The 17,799-nt window shown below is 37.7% G+C and overlaps 1 protein-coding gene across 1 annotated transcript in view; it reads left to right on the top strand.

The window, feature by feature from the left end:
• The window catches only part of LOC139152840 (neuronal calcium sensor 1-like), a 96,489-nt gene extending 93,604 nt beyond the window's left edge, over positions 1–2,885 (top strand). The window contains exon 8 of the mRNA XM_070726194.1: positions 793–2,885. Coding sequence (XP_070582295.1) covers positions 793–888 — 96 coding nt within the window. The 3' untranslated portion in view covers positions 889–2,885. The remainder of the gene's footprint in view (positions 1–792) is intronic.
• Positions 2,886–17,799: the final 14,914 nt, after the last annotated feature.

Here is a 17,799-nt window from a genome sequence, read left to right as displayed (position 1 = left end):
TTACTGTAAAAACCCTATTAATTCGACCACTCTATTAATTCGACCGCCCTATGTCTTTCTCAAAACATAATTTTATTTTACCCATATCACTTCGACCACCGATGGAAGTTGGGACTTTCTCAACCTCCTAATAATTTGACCAACCAATCATGACAAGCTGTTTTGAACATTTTATTTTTGACAATTTGTACCAAATGGACATCACATTTCATCGGCGACAGTTTTGATCAAAAGCTTGGAAAAATCTGAAAATAAAATTGTCAAGTTTACACTCTATAAAGGTGACAAAAATTGACGTTGGCATTCAAAGGGTGAACAGATGTGAACTATTTTATTTGAAACTGTTTTCTTTGAAATACTACACAGAGATAGTGAGGGGTAGCTATAGTAGGCATACACTGACACTGCTCAAGCTTGTGTTACAGAAATGTTTAACATACCGGTATAATATTATTTATCATGATTAATAAATCAATGTATTACTTACCAGCCCCTATGGCCGTACATGATTGAATCTTTCAGTCATTGATGCATAGTGTTTAAAGGCCTGTGTTGGCACCAGATTGTCTCATCAGAAAATTTACCCATCAGGTTACATTTTCAATAGAAAATAAAAGGCTATCACATATCCATAGTCCTCTTACAGACTTGAACAAAGGCGATCCCAGGGATTGCCGAACAGTGCCTGCAAAGAAGCATTGTTTGAATATGTAAATCAAGTCACAAAGTTCACTATCACTAGAGAATATTCATTTGATCATTGAGAATCTTTCATTTATTCATTCTTTCCAGAATAAAGATGGGAAGCTGACCAAGGACGAGTTCAGGGAAGGATCAAAGTGTGACCCGTGGATCGTACAGGCGCTATCACTGGAAATTCCACAGTAACATCAAAGCAATATTGCTGAATGAAGTGCAGCTCAGAGAAAGAAAAGCAAAAAAAAAACAAGCTACATAATCACAAGGATCATACAAGCACTCATGTACAGAGTAACAAAACTGCAAAAGGGCAAGAGATGTTTTTCAATTTTACGAAAGCTCACCAATGTTTATGAACTTAATACCATGACATGTCCTTTCACATGTTTATCATGCACTCTTCTATACCTTTTTAATGGTTCTGTTGTCCATTTCTGAGACAAGACTGTAAATAATTAAATTATTGTTCTGTTGGCATATTGGATTTGATGTGTGTACAACTTTGACAAAAAAACTTAAAAAATTTTTATCAATTATTCAGGCTGCTACAGTTGGCGGGTTTGGTTTTTCAAATGTCAAAAGTCTGTATAGGATACCATAAGGTTACATCGCAAAAAGTCATAGACCGTATTCTATTCTAGAAGTGAAATGTTTTCATTTAAATGTCAAATTGATAAATATTTAACTAATCTTTTGTAATTTTCAGGCAGGCTCATAAGCCATGCAACCCGGAGTAATTACTTATCCCCAAATTTTTATGTGTGTGTGTTATTGCTTACTTTTTTAAATGTGATGTTTTATTTATTGCTATGTAATTTGCTATGAGGAGAAAGTGGAACTTTCACCGAGGATTTTCTGGGATTTTGATAAATTTAATATGATGCCTTGAAACATGTGTTAAATTAACAATATAGTAGAGAAAGCGCTTGGGTACTGTGTTTGTTCCCGTATATGGAATAATACCATACAGAGACGGAAATTTACCTGGTCTTGAAGCATCAGAACCTGTCATTTTGAAAGTGAAAAAAGATGTGCTATTGTAATTACATCATAGGTAAGGTTAGGATTTGAGAAGATGTTATATTTTAAACAATCCCAGTGCATTGGCATCGTGTTTTGCAATTTTGATATGTACAGCAGGTAGGCAAAATTATGAAAACAGACCCGGTTATATTATAGTAGTGCCCGAATTACTGGTCCACCAGGTGTGTAGGGGAAAGGTTGCACTCAAAATCATCTTTTTAAAAAAAGACACATATCTTCCTGTCTGACATCATGGAATAAATCACATATTAGGAATTTAGCACCAGATGTACAGGTTAGTGTTCCTCTCCAGAATTCCTTGATGTGTCTTTGCAGAAGTCGAGTGCAAAAGACTAAAAGCTCACAGCTCAATGGTAAGGTTTTGCTCATTTCCAGTTTCCCAATGGTAGTGCTCTCCGTGAATCACGGTCCCTCCACAAATGACTGTGCGTGAATTAATCGCGAAGTGAGAGTAGAAAGTGGGCGTGGGTTCTGAGATAAAATATCATGACTTCTTATTGCACCTGCAAAGTGTTTTCCCAGGTCGTAACTCTCAATAGGAGAAGCCATTCACACCTTCTCGTTGTTGTATGTACTGGGCATACATGCCTGGTCGGCTTTGTCTGTCAGATCCGCGATAAATCTCTGCTGTCCAATGGTAATGCAGGTTTGTTGTCAGTGCATGACTTTGCGGTGAAATTGCAGAGAAGGAAAATCCAGCCCAACCTAGTGATGCGTGACAATTGCAAACTTTGGTCATTCATGCGTATGTAGGTATGATAAGTAAGGTGAATATAACAGCTCGGAGAAGGCATTCCACGTTTCTTGTAAAGAGGGTCTGTACAGAACGCTTTAAATTCTAGGTTATGTCCAAATATTTCATTTTTACTGTCTGAGAATAATTATTGAAAAACTTGTTTGAAAAATAGTAAAATTGTCCTGTTATGTGCTAACTAAAAAGTGTGCTAACCAACTTTCAGATCATTCCAGGGATAACGCTTTGTTTTTGCATTTACAGTAATGCAACAAAGTCTCTTAGACTTCTCTTCTAGTGTTCAGCAAAAGTTGTCGTCTATAAACCGGATACATGCAGATAGATGGTTGGTATTGGACCATGCTGTGAAAACTTAAATCAAAAGAAATAAATGAAAGCTTTATTTGTCAAAAAAAACCAAACAGAAACTGCAAGTAAGTTATGACATAGACCCTTGAAAAAGATTCAATGGTTATAAAACTAATTTAGAACTGCCATCAGTACTCCAGTAAGATAGAAAAGACCAGAGTAATTTGTAGTTATGCATTTGATACTGCTCTTTTGCAAAAAAGTTCAGATCACAACATTGAACTTCATCATTCGCTTCAGTAGAATAGAGACTCGATTGGCACCATGACGAGCCATCAGCTTTACTACAGTTACTGTAATCTGGTCAAGGTCAATGTCTCTCTGCTGGAAAAGGAAATGCTCCTGCTCCTACTTTGACGATTTCATGACATGTCTCTCTGATGGATTTTCAACGTCAGGTTAACAGGGGTCATGAACAACCCATACTTACTAGTTTATTCCGAGTTCATGTGTCAAGTGCTCCTTTCAGCTTTCACGTAACTAACTTCCTGTTGTCTGGCACTCTGGAAGTGCAGAGATAGGTCCACTAAAAGTAGGGATAACCTTGAGCATACACCCTAAGTGTTAGCTCAATTACTGTGAATTTTTTGACAGAAGAATAGACGCATGATTCACACCAGAGTTGTTGAACTGCTTTCAATGCCAACAAATATTCCCTAAGGTGAGGCCTTAATATGCACAACAATTTTTAATTCCATTAAGTGAATTCAATTGTTATTTCCAATCTGGAAACCAAATCCATTTCTGATCTCCAACAGGATTTTATATTTTTGTGTTTCCGTCATCGACTTCACTTCCTTTGTCATCTTGTCCGGCAGGTTTGTTGTGTGGATACGTGAGATCAAGGTAGTATGCGCCTCCAAAGTGAAAGACTTAACATTTTGCTCAAACTTTCCTTAAGAAATTTTTCAACCATTCTCTTTCAAGATCAAGAATAAAAATCAGGGGTTAGGCCAAAAAAAAAAAAGAAATGTTTCTGGTCAGCGCGCGCGTCACTTGAAACAACAGCGCGTCACCGTTTTTTTTTTCTGTTTGTGGCCGGCGGCCGTGGCCGACACCAAACCAAAATGACTAAAGAGAAAGAGAAATCTTTGGGGGCATGATCAGTGACTGCATGAACAGTATATATGTGACTATATTGATAAAACTATAAAACTGACCCTCCTCCCTCCCTTGAGGGAAAAAAATAAAAAATAAAAAAAATAAATGCGCGTCGCCGCACCATTTTTTTAAAGGGCCATTATTTGTAACTTTTGACCATTTTTACCTCGGAAAATTCCATGTTGGAGGCTCATATTTGTTGCAAAATGTTGTTTTAACGAAAAAACAAACATGACCAGTGATGTTATATCCACATAAAACCGCTAATTTTTGTTCAAACGTGTTGCCCTTCCGAGCTTGTTTGTTGACGTCGGCATGTTCAGCGTGCTGGGGAGAACGCAGATAATGTTGACGCCGCGACCACGCCAGATGTACAAGTTCACGTTTATTGCGGGATCAAAATAACATTGCGTCGTGGATTGCCAGACATTGGCTACGCAACGTGCTCGGACAATGGACTTACGAAGTAGTACCGGCATAAGTAATGAATATTTATTTTGAATCGCTGTAAGTGGCTCGCGCAGGTGCAGAAGAATGCATACGTTGCAATCCGCGTGTCAACAGAGTTTGTATTTCTGTCCGGACAAAAATTGAAAATTTCGTTGTAAAATCACATGTTATTTAGTTGTAGGGCACGTAATGTTTCCGAATAATATGCGATTCTCTGTTTATTTGACAGTCTATTCAACATGAGCCAGTGATCATTTCAATCAAAACTAACGGAAAAATCGCAAGAAGATACAGCTAATGGAACTTTAAGAAATACCTGACAGAAACATTTCTTCTTTTTTTTTTGGCCTTACCGTGCAAAGTTTGTTACTAGAGAGATTGCCTGGCATTTACCAATATTTTATATTAAAAATGACCTCCAATGAAATTTTAGTTTTTCTGAAAAACCAAGTCTGTGAAATTTTTCTTACTCCACGAACTATAAAATGAACTCTCACAAGTGGTAGATTAGAAGGAATTGTAGAAGTTTGAGAACCTGAATATCTCTCCCCAAGGCGCATTCTACCGTGAAAAAAGATTCCAAGTGTAGTATGTCAGTTTGTGTTAACAGTACACTCACATCATACTGTCCCTGTAATGAATGAAGACGAGTCAAAATGTTGACTTTTTCCATTTTTTATCAAATCATCTGAATATAATCACCTTTCTTTTTCGAAGTCATAATTGGACTCTCATATTGCAAATTTTGGTTTACGACACACGTTGAATAGTATTATAACTTATCGTTTTCATTTCGTCCACACATATACAAGCTCTGGGCATGGATGCTGTGTGCCAGTTTCGGCTCAAACATCGTTACAAAAGGATTTTAGAACACTTTCAGGTCAAGTTTAATCAGCCACAAAATGATCCAGTATGACTCTGTGATTTCTGTACATTCTGTAGCATTGAACTTGCAGGAAGTCAGGTGCTTTGTGTTTGACGAAATTTTAGGATTGTAGTCGCAATTAACTTACACTTTACTATGATAGTACATATCTACAATCGGTTTGATTTTTGTGTCGTGATATGCTATGATGGTAGTTCTGTATCATCAAAGTGTCTTGAGAAGGTCATGGCAAGTGTTGGTGATGGTGCAGGTGTGTCTTCATGCTTAATCACTTCATTCAGTTATCACATATTTATATTTTCTTAAGATGATTTGACATCTCAGCCTTAGGGCCCACATTTAATACTTTTCGTCTCTTTGTGCTATTGACAACCATCAAAATAACCATCAAAAGAATGCAATGGCATATTTTGTGCGAAATTTCATCAGCAGATTGACAGGCATATATTTACATATTTAATAGTAGTTGCTCTGCACAAAGTACAGAACAACTAGCGTGGAAGGTACATTATTGCCTTCGGTGATATCAAAATTTTACTACTGTACTTTATATTACAAAATAGTAAAGGCTACAATTTAGTTGTTATAATAGAGTGTTTTCTAGGCTTCGGATTTTTAATGTCAGTATTTTCTTTCTCTTATATAAAGTGTATTGGCATCAATTAGAATTCCTAAGGCAAGTAGTCTGGAATTATTTCTCATGTATATAATTCTCATGTTTGTATAATGGACTTCATGGAACGATGAAATTTTGAACGTGCCGAGGACAATGGGCTCTTTCATGGAAATACTTGAAATGATTAATGCAGAGAGATGAGATTAATTGACCAATAAGTGGATGGATAATTAGGTTCATATTTGAAGTAACAGACTACACTGTGTGTGTTATGGCAATACATTCAGGTTAAAGGTCAAATCTGTTTTAATGACTTTCTCTCCTGTGTTGCTATTTTTGACCGAATTTGTAATTTTCTGTGTGTGTGGACAATTTAACGTCTAAGAAAACTGTAAATTAGAAAAGGCATGTGTTTTGAATCATGTGTTCAGTCTTTTATGCTTAAGAGACTAATGTCATGACACAGAGCGTTTTGAATTTTCACTTTGATTACGTGTAAGTTGTTTGCAAACAAAATGTTAAAAAGCTCTGACCTGTCGTTAAAATTTTTAGTTGTGCTGTTAGACATCCCAAGTGTTGTATTATATCTCCGCTCAAAAACACATGACAGATTGGTAAGTTGTTGTTGTTTTTCTTCTGAGACCGTAATGGTTAGTTAGACAAGGTTTATGAATATCTCGTGAAATGAGGTCCTCTTTAGATTGACATGCACTTCTTAACGGTATGAGCTGATGACAGCTCGTCAATGTTTGCGGGCTTCAGGGTGTTTGAACAAGCACCACAGGTGATAGTGTGTTAGGAGTCAGCGACAATGCTGAACTTATTTTCATCAGTTGCTGTAGCTGTTTTTGAGACGAGAGTACTGTATGTAAATTTATTTATTTGTGAGTTCATGGTGCATCCTTGGTTAAAGGTATACTGCCACCTGTTCCAATTTTGCCACAGTTACCATGGAAAGAGAAAATCTAACCAATCACAGATTTTAAGCGGGTGGCTGCTTTTTAAAACAGTACCCTCACATGGGCATTTTGAATACCAAGGAACGCCCCTTTGACCATATATGGGCATATTTAGAATACAGGTGACTGTATACCTTTAAAGGAGAACAAGTTGTAAATTTGCAAATCTAAAAAAAATTCTGAATAGGAAAGGTTACAGCCCCACATATATATCAGATAACATATCACTGGCTATGTGCAGCTGCTTGGAAGATTATATCTGATTGGTAGGTTGTTATTATTTACAGCAACTTAAGGAATCTGTACCTGATTGGCTGTTTCTTAATCATTCAATAAGAATTTACAAGGAGTTTTAGCCAACCAATTGGCTGAAAGCTTCCGAGACACTGCATATTAGCCCACATATCATGGCCATATTAATGCTCAAAGATGTAATTTTGAAGAAAGCAATCCCTTCGTGAAATGCCTAGCAATAGGAAGATTAGCTTTTTTAATTCATGAAAGATTGATTCACTTTGGTAAGAATGTTACTGTTAAACTCTGCTGTACTGAACTCTTTGTCATTTTTACACGCACTAGGTGTCAGAAAATGGTGCTTTTGGTCATCAGTAGACTGTTGACAGTCAGTAGACTGTTGACAGTCAGTAGACTGTTGACAGTCAGGTGCCTTTTCTTTTCTATTATTGGTATAGTCGCTCACACATATGGGCTTGGGGATTTGCAAGCATTGTGATGAAGGTGTGAGCTGAGAATCCTGCAGGCATGACCGCGAGAGCCAAAGGCACAAGATGCCTTCAGCTCTCATGATCATACCTGTGGCATTCCTAGCTCATGCATCGGGTACTACGCTTACAAATCCCCCAACCCCGAACCCTGTATGTGCGAGAGACTATACCAATAATAGAAAAGAAAAGGCACAAGAGACTGTTGATAGTCTAGGTCATCAGCAACACAGTTTTGACAGCAGTTGAGTATTTGCAAGAGTACCGCTTGACCTGTCAACCTATCCCAACAAGTTAGCTAAATCCCTGTGTTTGCTGTTACAGCTCACCAGGATGAAGGAATTTGGAGTCAGTTCAAATGTTGGATGCCAGTGTTTGATTCTTGATTTCTGGCAATCTACACGTGATGCCTTTCTATACAGCTTTAAAGACAGCCTTAAAGGCATGGCAAATGCAGTGCGTTGCCCAAGATGTCTTTTTTTGTCAAAGGCAACTGTCTACCAAGGATGGTTCTCCCAGTTAATTTCATGAGACAAAAGGAATACCTGTTAATTTATATGACTGGAAAGATTGAAGATTGTTTGACAGCATTAATCAAGCGTGACATTGGCAGTTTGCCTTGTAGTTTATTTTTTAAAGGAAATAGACATGTGTACTTGACAACAAGGTCATGTCCTTTATGATAAGAAACTTTGTTCTTAAAATCTATGTAGCAAGATAAAAACAAGAAAGTGCTATTAATCATTAGGGATTTTTTGATACGAGGATTTCTTCAAACGTTTTGTCAAGTCACTTTCCTTCTAAAACTGATAATATGTCTATTAACACAAGTCCACTCGAATGTTTAATTTGCGTTCACACAATATTGAAATGAACATCACTCATAGATTTTAAATGATTGTATTTGTGCGAATTTCATTCAAAGGCTAATTTCATTTCTATATTTCTGTGAAAGGTCATCTACTGCTCACCAACGGAACTACTTTCTGAATTGTCAGTTGATCTGAGAATGAATCTTCTTTGAAGTTTTTTGAGTTTTGTTTTTCACAATGTTACTGTCGGGCACCTCTATAAGTATGCACAGTTTAAGGCCTCAATCACTTGATGTGTCTTAGTGATCAGCACTGATATGAACTGTCAAAGTCAGTCATTGCCCTCTTAAAAAAAAAAACTCCATGTTTTAGCTTCCAGTTGCCATATAATATGGTAAAAGAAGCTATAAGGGTAGCAGCTGTTGGGTGTCCATCGTCTGTCTGTCTGTCTAAGTTGGCAGTGGTTGAAACTTGCAAATTGACAAACTACTTGCCCTACAAATATGAAAACTGGCAGAAATTTCCTTTTTTGATGCAAATTTGAGAGTATTTTAGTCATATTGATCAGTGTAGTAATATGCAAATGACCAAATAAATCATGAAAACAGTCAAAATAGTGAAAATTCCACACAAAGACACCCACTTTTTGACCTCAGTATTGTTCCTGATGTTGGTAATCTACAAGCTTTTTTGAGCAAAGTTGATGGATTAAGCGATTTGTAGATGAGCAAAACTGATGGTGCAACACTAAAAGTTCATAAACTACTATCACTGACATAATGTTCTAATTGCAAAGCTGTCTGGGCATAATATAAAGCGAAAAGTTTTGAAATTTCTTGTTAATATATTTTCACACATTATTCAACCAGAGGCACACTGTCATTTCATGGCGGTATTTTTATCAGATGCTGTTGTGTCCTTTTTGCGATGCTTGAACCATTTCCTCTGTGCTCCGAAGGTAAAAATCGCCATCCCCCTTTGTCTAGTCGTTGCAATCTTGAATCATCAGAGAAACGACAGTAGGTAGCTAGCAGTAGAAAGCACAGTGACAGTGTACACACACTCAGTTTAACGAATGGTGATCTGAAAGTTTAAAGTTCATGTATTTTTTTATCTTTCCTATTTCATGCGGAGGCAATCTCTTCAATACTTATTGTGAAAGATTTGTATGTTACATTAATGGATGAAAAAATTACTTATCAAGAATGCGATGATTTAAATAATCTATAATGTTTATTTTAACTTTCTTTGCCTTGAAAAGCATTTTACTGTAAACCTAATCAGTTTGATACATTCATAATATATCTTGTATGAAAGATTTCTTCAATTCACTCAGAATAAATCATTCTTTTTTTGAGTATTACAAACTTGGCTTGTATATATTCTTTGCGTGGATTTGGATATGTCAGTCTGGAGCATATCAAGACATCACTTAAGTAGTTCGTGCCTCAAAACTGAAGGATAGTTAACGCCTTGAAATTGAAAAACTTTTAACTTTTGCCCAAAATTCCTTTTCAAAATCATGAATAAAAATAACGGATCACCAGGCGCAATTTGGTACAAGAGAAACATAGCTCTTTTTTTAGCTCATATTTGGTATTTATATAAATACCAAAAAGAGCTTATATGATGAGTCGGTGGCGTCTGTATGTCTGTGCGGATGTATGTCCGTCCCACACAAAGGCTCCCATAACGCCAAAGCTACCATCTCAGTATTTGGTGTACAGGTAGATGCAGGGGTTGAGATGTGACGTTGTTCAAATGAACACGTCAGTGTCAAAAATGTGCAAATGAGGTAAGAAAAAGGGAAACCCTGCAAATGTGTAGGAGTAGTGGCAAGCCAGTGACTGAAACAGGCACTGCACTGACCTTTAGTCATTTCCTGTCATTGTTTATGAACTGTTACATTTTAACAGACCTGCTCAAACCATAGACAGTAGAGGGGGGAAGACTGTCTATGCTCAAGCTAAGAGGGGCTAGCTGTTTCTGTTACGCATGTTGCTAAAGTTGACCTCCAGTACCTTAAGTTTCAGACCATATTTACTTTTGTCATTCTTGTTTTTTAGGTGTCCGTGGGGACTTATAGGTTTGGTCATGTCCGTGAGTGCGTGTGTGCGTCCGTCCGTCCGTCCGTCCGTCCGTTCACGCAGATATCTCAGAGATGCCTGGAGCGATTTCATTCAAACTTTGTACAACGATTACTTCATATGTCATACAGATGCACGTCGATTTGTTTTGTGGTACGATCAAATATGGCTGCCAGGCGGCCATTTTATTACGATTTTTTCATGTACAGAGCCATAACTCAGGCATGTTTCAACTGATTTTATTCAAAGATGGTACAAAGACATTGACCAATGTCATAGATATGCTTGTCAATTTTTTTTGTGATATGATCCAATATGGCCGCCGTGCGGCCATTTTGTTACGATTTTTTCATGTACAGAGCCATAACTCAGGCATATCTCAACCGATTTTATTCAAACTTGGTACAAGGACATTGACCTATGTCATACATATGCACGTCAACTTGTTTTGTGATACAATCCAATATGGTCGCCAGGCGGCCATTTTATTATGATTTTTTCATGTACAGAGTCATTACTCAGGCATGTTTCAACAGATTTTATTCAAAGTTGGTACAAGGACATTGACCAATGTCATAGCTATGCACATTGATTTGTTTTGTGATACGATCCAATATGGCCGCTGTGTGGCCATTTTATTACGTTTTTTCATGTCCAGAACCATAACTCAGACATGTATCAAGCGAATTTATTCAAAGTTGGTACAAGGACATCGACCAATGTCATACATATGCACCTGAATTTGTTTTGTGATACGATCCAATATGGCTGCTGTGCGGCCATTTGTTATGATTTTTTCATGTACAAAGCCATAACTCAGGCATATCTCAACCGATTTTAATCAAAGTTAGTACAAGGAAATTGACCTATGTCATACATATGCACATTGATTTGTTTCGTGATACAATTCAATATGGCCGCCGAGTGGCAATTTTATTACCATTTTCATGTCTTGAACTACAACTCAGACATGTATCAAGCGAATTTATTCAAAAGTATTTTTATCACAGACCTAATGAAGAGGACTCTATCCTCTCTGAGGACCTGTAATCAAAGTACCCATTAACAAGTGGGGACTGTGTCATCAACGATGACTTGTCTGGTTTAAATATTTCTTGTTGTTTTTCTGGTTGTACTGTGCAGAAATCACTGTCATAACATCAACGTAGAATTTTCCTGCACTGAACAGATAGAAACAACACTTATTGTTGATCTTTGGTATGTACCAATTCTCATCAAATTTGAGCGACATCTATAATTGCGGTATTTTTTTTTTATATTTGTCATATTTATTCGGTCTAACCAAAAACAATCAAATACAATAGAATAAATTTCACAGTCCCTGTAAATTCATCAAAGCATGAAAGAGACAAACATTATTTCAAGTATGGTATTAGAGGTAACCGCTTTTTAAAATGTGTTAATAATTTGTTGTTCTTATTTGCTATGTAATATTTACATTGATAAACTCTCTTAACCAGAGACAGAACACCTCTGAATTCTGGATTTACACCATTCAGTTTACAGTAGTAAATGTGTTTTCTGGATTTACCAACAAGCAAATAAAATTAACTAATAGCGATTCATCTAAATCTGATAAAATCATACATATTTTGCTTGGCATTGAGCTCAAATTGAGTGGCTTTCCCAATCAACATATATTTGTCTCCAAAGTGAAATAATAATTTGACACTTACAGAACAGGTGCTCAAGTTTCCGGAAAATTATGACAAAAAGTACACATTTCATCAGGAATTTTTTTGGGATTCATTCTATGCAGTTTTTGATTTGCGTATAATAAGTGTAGGGTGTCCATCGTCTGTCTGTCTGTCTGTATGAGTTACATAATAACTTTGCATTTTACATGGACTTTCATCGCCAGTCACCGCGGTTTCATCTTGCTAGGGAAACCTTTTGGTAAGCAACCATTTTATTTTTGACCTGTCAAAAAGTTGACAAACTATGATATCATATCTCTATTGGAAACTTTAGACCTCTACTATGCATATGCTTCGTGCTGTAGAAAGGTTGGTTGTGGGTCCGTGCAATGAAGAATTTTATTTAATAATAGATATAGAAATGTACTTTTTATAATAAATTATGAACGTTTCTTCATTAATCTTGTACTTTATATACTTTAGGACTTTTCTTGAGTGTCTTGTTGTTCTTTTTGTTGTTGTTGTTGTTTCGTTGAAACCAAGTACAACTGAAGACAGAAAAAGAGCTAGGCATGAGACAAATAACAGAATAACATCGGCAAGCTGAGGCGCTCAAGACTATTCATTCACACATCGCGGATCCTGGCAACGTAATAATCGTAGCAAGATACATCGTTATTTAATTTCATGGGGATATGAACACGAAATTCAACAGAAAGCGCGCAATCGTGCAAGCACTGAAAACATTAAACCTCCCACAGTTCTAAAGACGTATATTTGACACAGTAGGGGAGCAGCCGTGGTCGATGACGTACTCAGAAGCCTAAGCACGTCAGGATTAACCCATCGGGACGTCATTATCACGTCGATTGTGCTATTTTTGGAAGAAACAGGTGCTCAGTAAGTATCCTAGCCTTAGGTACGGAAACATAGGATGTGACTTGCTTTGACGTAGTTTTCGAAAAAATTGAAGTGGAGTTCACGTAGGAATGGTGAATCGATAAAGTCGGTGAATGATGGACGGTCAACGTCAAACCAAATGTCTATGGCCATGCATCGTCTTGGACGCTGATCGATGAAACGCCATGAAACTTTAAGACACATACTTCCGTGTTTAATAGGTGGTCAAAATTTAACCCAGTTGAACACCAATATTTCACTCAAGTGAAGTGTTTAATAGGGACTGATCAGTTTTGCGCTCTCTCTCTCTCTCTCTCTCTCTCTCTCTCTCTCTCTCTCTCTCTCTCTGGTGGATCTTTTCAAGGGTGCATGGCTAGATTTGGCTTGCGCCAAAAAGTGGGACACAAATGAACATTTGATGAGCATTTTAAAGGGGCAGACGTCAATCCCTGGCATTAGTGGTTGTTGACATTGTCTGTTTATGTGGTTATAGTCCTTTGTTCTCCTTTGAAAGCTGTGCACAGTTACTCCAATTTGCCTTGAAATAAAGCTTATAAAAACTGTCCCTTGTATTACTTAAGTAAAAAACGCGCTATCTTCGACCGACGCTTATTTCCCTCTTGGGGAGCAGCCAGTGTTTGAAACATTTCTCTATGTTGAACAATGACATGAAAAGCTAAGGGATGGAACAAAAAGAGACCAAAACGTTTACCTTACAGCATAGATGCAAGGGTCCACAATAGTGGTTGTCTTTTGTCACAATTGTAGCTGTATTTCTAACGAGAGTAACTTTTATCCTCCTAGCTTAATATTCATTCATTGAAGATTTAAATACCTGAATTCTGTCGTGTTTATGGATGTTACGGCCATTCTGTCCGCGGCATTGTGTATTTGTTTTAGTTTCCACGTAAATCTCTCAAATAGTATATGTTTTCCTTTTGTCAGTCGTTTTTTTAATGACCCTTAGTCAGAAAGGTACATGCATAAATGACCTCCGTGTCTGCTAGTACCTTTTTTCAAGACAGACCAAGTATTTACGACCTTTCTACCGAATTACTCTCATCGACGCGTCTCTGATGATTTCGCGACATTCAAAGTACTCGGCGATGGTAAAACAACGTTGAAATCTTAATTCTGCTCGTAAAAACCAGCAAAAAATTGAACCAGGATAAATAATTCACGCGGTAATTGCGTCATAGTGACACTTGTCCGGTTGATTGATGATCGATTTCCGTCAGTTGGTTGAGACACCTATAGTCTCCGCACAGCGATCTATGTCAACTTTTGACTTAAGTACTGTTGACAAGGAAAGGCAGATTGTAATCTGTGGTTCTGTTTTCGCCTATGTTGTTACATGTGTTGAATCTGCGTGTTTATTTCGAATTTCATCGATATTTTAAACGTACAGTGAAAAAGGCGTGCTTTTCTTAGAGTAGTCATGGCTGAGTTATCGTATATCCGATGTTAGCGCCGTTCACCTCCTCTCGCACACAAGGCTTTTCGTGTCGTACCTTTCCTCACACAACGCGTTTCGCCAAAGGCCACAATGCAAATGTATTAATGTTCTACGAGACTCGAAAAAAGCGAATGGACAATGGAGTTTACAATTCTGGGAAAAATGCGTCAGCTCCAGGGTCAAATATTGAATCGAACAATATCATCATTTCAGTGTAATCACGGAGCTAAAAAAACTCCGATGGGACAATTAGACCCACGCATCAAATGGTCAATCAGCTTTTATGCTAGTAGTAATCTCATGCCGTGCCGCAAAAAAGGGATGACGTGAGACATTCTGTAAGTCTTGACTTAAACACTCACTCAGTGGACGTTTACTTTCAAAGGATGACGCAAAAACCAGAATCCTGTAGCATGATATTACACTCCCTTCCCCTGTGTGCGCGAAGACTTTAACAGCGACATTAATTTCAGGAAATGATGACTGGATTATTGCCGACCGCATTTTATGAGCCATTCGACCTTCTGGTACTGTTCATACAATTCACTTGCTGCGAATCCGTAGCCTCTGCCACTCGGGTAGCTTGGTGATTGGAGTGGTAGCAGAACACGTCAAGGAGTGGCAGGGCTCGTTTTCGCAGCAAGCAATTAACGAGCCCCCATTGACTAATAATGGTGGGGATGATGACATCACGGCGAGCGAATTCATGATGTGGAAATGCCATTGCAAAGAAGGAACGTTTATATTTTTAGCATGTTGCTCTTGCTGTGAAGTCCTACGACAAGAATTGTCCGAGAAAGTGAAAATCTTCGAGAAACCAGCACCTTTTTGTGAACACTGTAATACGTAGTCTTGCTTTGGAGAACCTCGCTGTTCTACCATGATAACAGGTGTCGCTTTGACCCCATTCTCGAAAATGCGATTTGGTAAAGATGGACAACAGGCACATCCCTCCATGTGATGGGGGATTAACTTAAAACTGCTCGCGAGGGCGCTATTTTCCCTTGCTGCAGCTGGTCTGTTACTTATGAGAATCACAGGGGAAAACGCCGTCCCCGTGACCTAACAACAATTCTACTTCAAGATGATCTTTGCAGGAAGACAAATAGTTTAGCCGTCTGTGGAATAAGAAATGAAAAGATTTGTGTTAAATTGCAGAATGACTTGGCGGCTATTTACTTTGGTTTCGTCATTGTGCGTGTTGGCGTTAACAAGTAGGAACGGTAATTGAAAAGAAGGAACTCCTCTACAGACAGACAAAACAGTCGGAATTTACATTTTCACGGAGGTAAATAGTAAATTGAAACTTAATAAATTCCATTGTAAGGACGAGTCTCTAGCAGTCTATAGCCTGACTTGGATCATATTTGATCCAAGCAAGCCAATGACGTGCGTTACACGGAAATAGTCTTCACACGTGAGTGTTTGCTGTTGTTGATTTTCTTTTCAGATTTGCCAGACATTCTCGACAGGCGTATCATTCTCGACTTGTTGGATGGACTCCTGAGACCGAAAGGCGTCTTTTCTTCCATCTGATATAATTTCACGTCGTGCTATCTGGCATCAAACACGAACGGTTACACGCTGGAAACCCTTTGTGGCATTGTCTCACCTGTGTACAGTTTCGTACAATGCGAACATGAAGTGTGCAGGATCGGAGAGCGTATGTTGAGAAAACATTTTCAAGCGCCAAAATGACACGTCAAATGGCGCCAAAACTCAGTCATGAAGTCGCAGAAGTTAAAACTGGTATTTTTCGGGAATTTTTAAAAGACTTTCGGAAACTACGAGTACGAGAAAGAATAAAATAGCCTGATACAGTATTACCACCAGCGATATGACTGGAAAACTCGATCATGGTGTCAGCATACAACCTTGAGATACACGCTGGTGTAATACTGACGTCGTTTGTCTGATGCAACAGTCAATGTTGCGCAAAATATAGTAATTAACTCAAGATCACGATCAGATATATCCTTCTCGTTCAAACTGGCAAAACTAGTATACAGCTTGTATTTTCCCTCATTGTACAGAAAAGCCTTCAACAGCTTTTGGTATCAATCACACCTTTATGGCAGCTGTAGGTCTGTTCATGCTGTAGCGTTTTCCTTCAATTTATTTTGTAACATTCTAGCGCACTAGAATATATTTTTTCCTCTCATCGAGGAAAAAATGACGGCACGTTCATCGTCAATGCAAAGGTGACGATAGACTTACTCGTTTGAAGACGATGCGTTGCTGGTTGGTGTGCAGTTGACAGCTGTGATAGACATGATTTTATTGATCGACTCAGGTGTGCGTGGTCGTACAGAGAAGACTGCCAAATTGATAGATTGGCGTGATTACAAGTGATGAAGATAGTAAATACATCCTGACAGATTCCTCGTGGTCGGTACTGAATATATTAAATGTATTAGATTGGTTATTAGATAATCAACAGCTCCTGTGTGCTCTGAAAAACAGTCCGTCAACTCCTGAGAGATATGATTGATTGCAAGAAAATTTATTAAGTTGTGGAAAATGATGAATATACAAATATATGATGAAATATTCCGACTGAAAATTCATTGCGCTTATGCAGCATACAATATTTTTCAACGGTCTATCAATCTTTTTACTTAGAACGAGCGCGTATTACGATGGCCAGGGAGACGAATTCACCCCACACCTGGGAAACTCCATTAAAACTCTCTCTCTCTCTCTCTCTCTCTCTCTCTCTCTCTCTCTCTCTCTCTCTCTCTCTCTCTCTCTCTCTCTCTTCCTCTCTCTCTCTCTCTCTCTCTCTCTCTCTCTCTCTCTCTGCAATATATGGTATATATGCAATATATGGTATATATGCAATATATATATATATATATGTATATTATGTATTTGCAACATGTATATATTGCATATACATACTTCATATATACGCAGTATGTTTATGTGTATGCACACATATACACAGCCACACACATACAGATAGATAGATAGATAGATAGATAGATAGATAGATAGATAGATAGATAGATAGATAGATAGATAGATAGATAGATAGATAGAGAGAAACAATTGTACAGTCACAATATTTTTGCATTGTAAAAATGCCGTTCGAAACTACAAGATTCTTATGAGAAATCTTGGCAACTAAAGCATTTCAACGATCAAAGGTGTCGAATCTTTATGGATTAAATGTTTCTGTTTTTTACCCTTACTATCATCATGATCCGTTTGATATGTTCGATGAATTTTTTATTCCGAGGGCAGTAGAATCACTAATAACATGCTGAATTTTAGGATTACAAGGTCAGAACATCTATGCGTT

Source organism: Ptychodera flava, chromosome 16 (assembly GCF_041260155.1).
Source record: "Ptychodera flava strain L36383 chromosome 16, AS_Pfla_20210202, whole genome shotgun sequence".
Lineage (NCBI taxonomy): Eukaryota > Metazoa > Hemichordata > Enteropneusta > Ptychoderidae > Ptychodera > Ptychodera flava.
The sequence above is the reverse complement of the archived record's forward strand: the minus strand, read 5'-3'. Positions and strand labels throughout refer to the sequence as shown.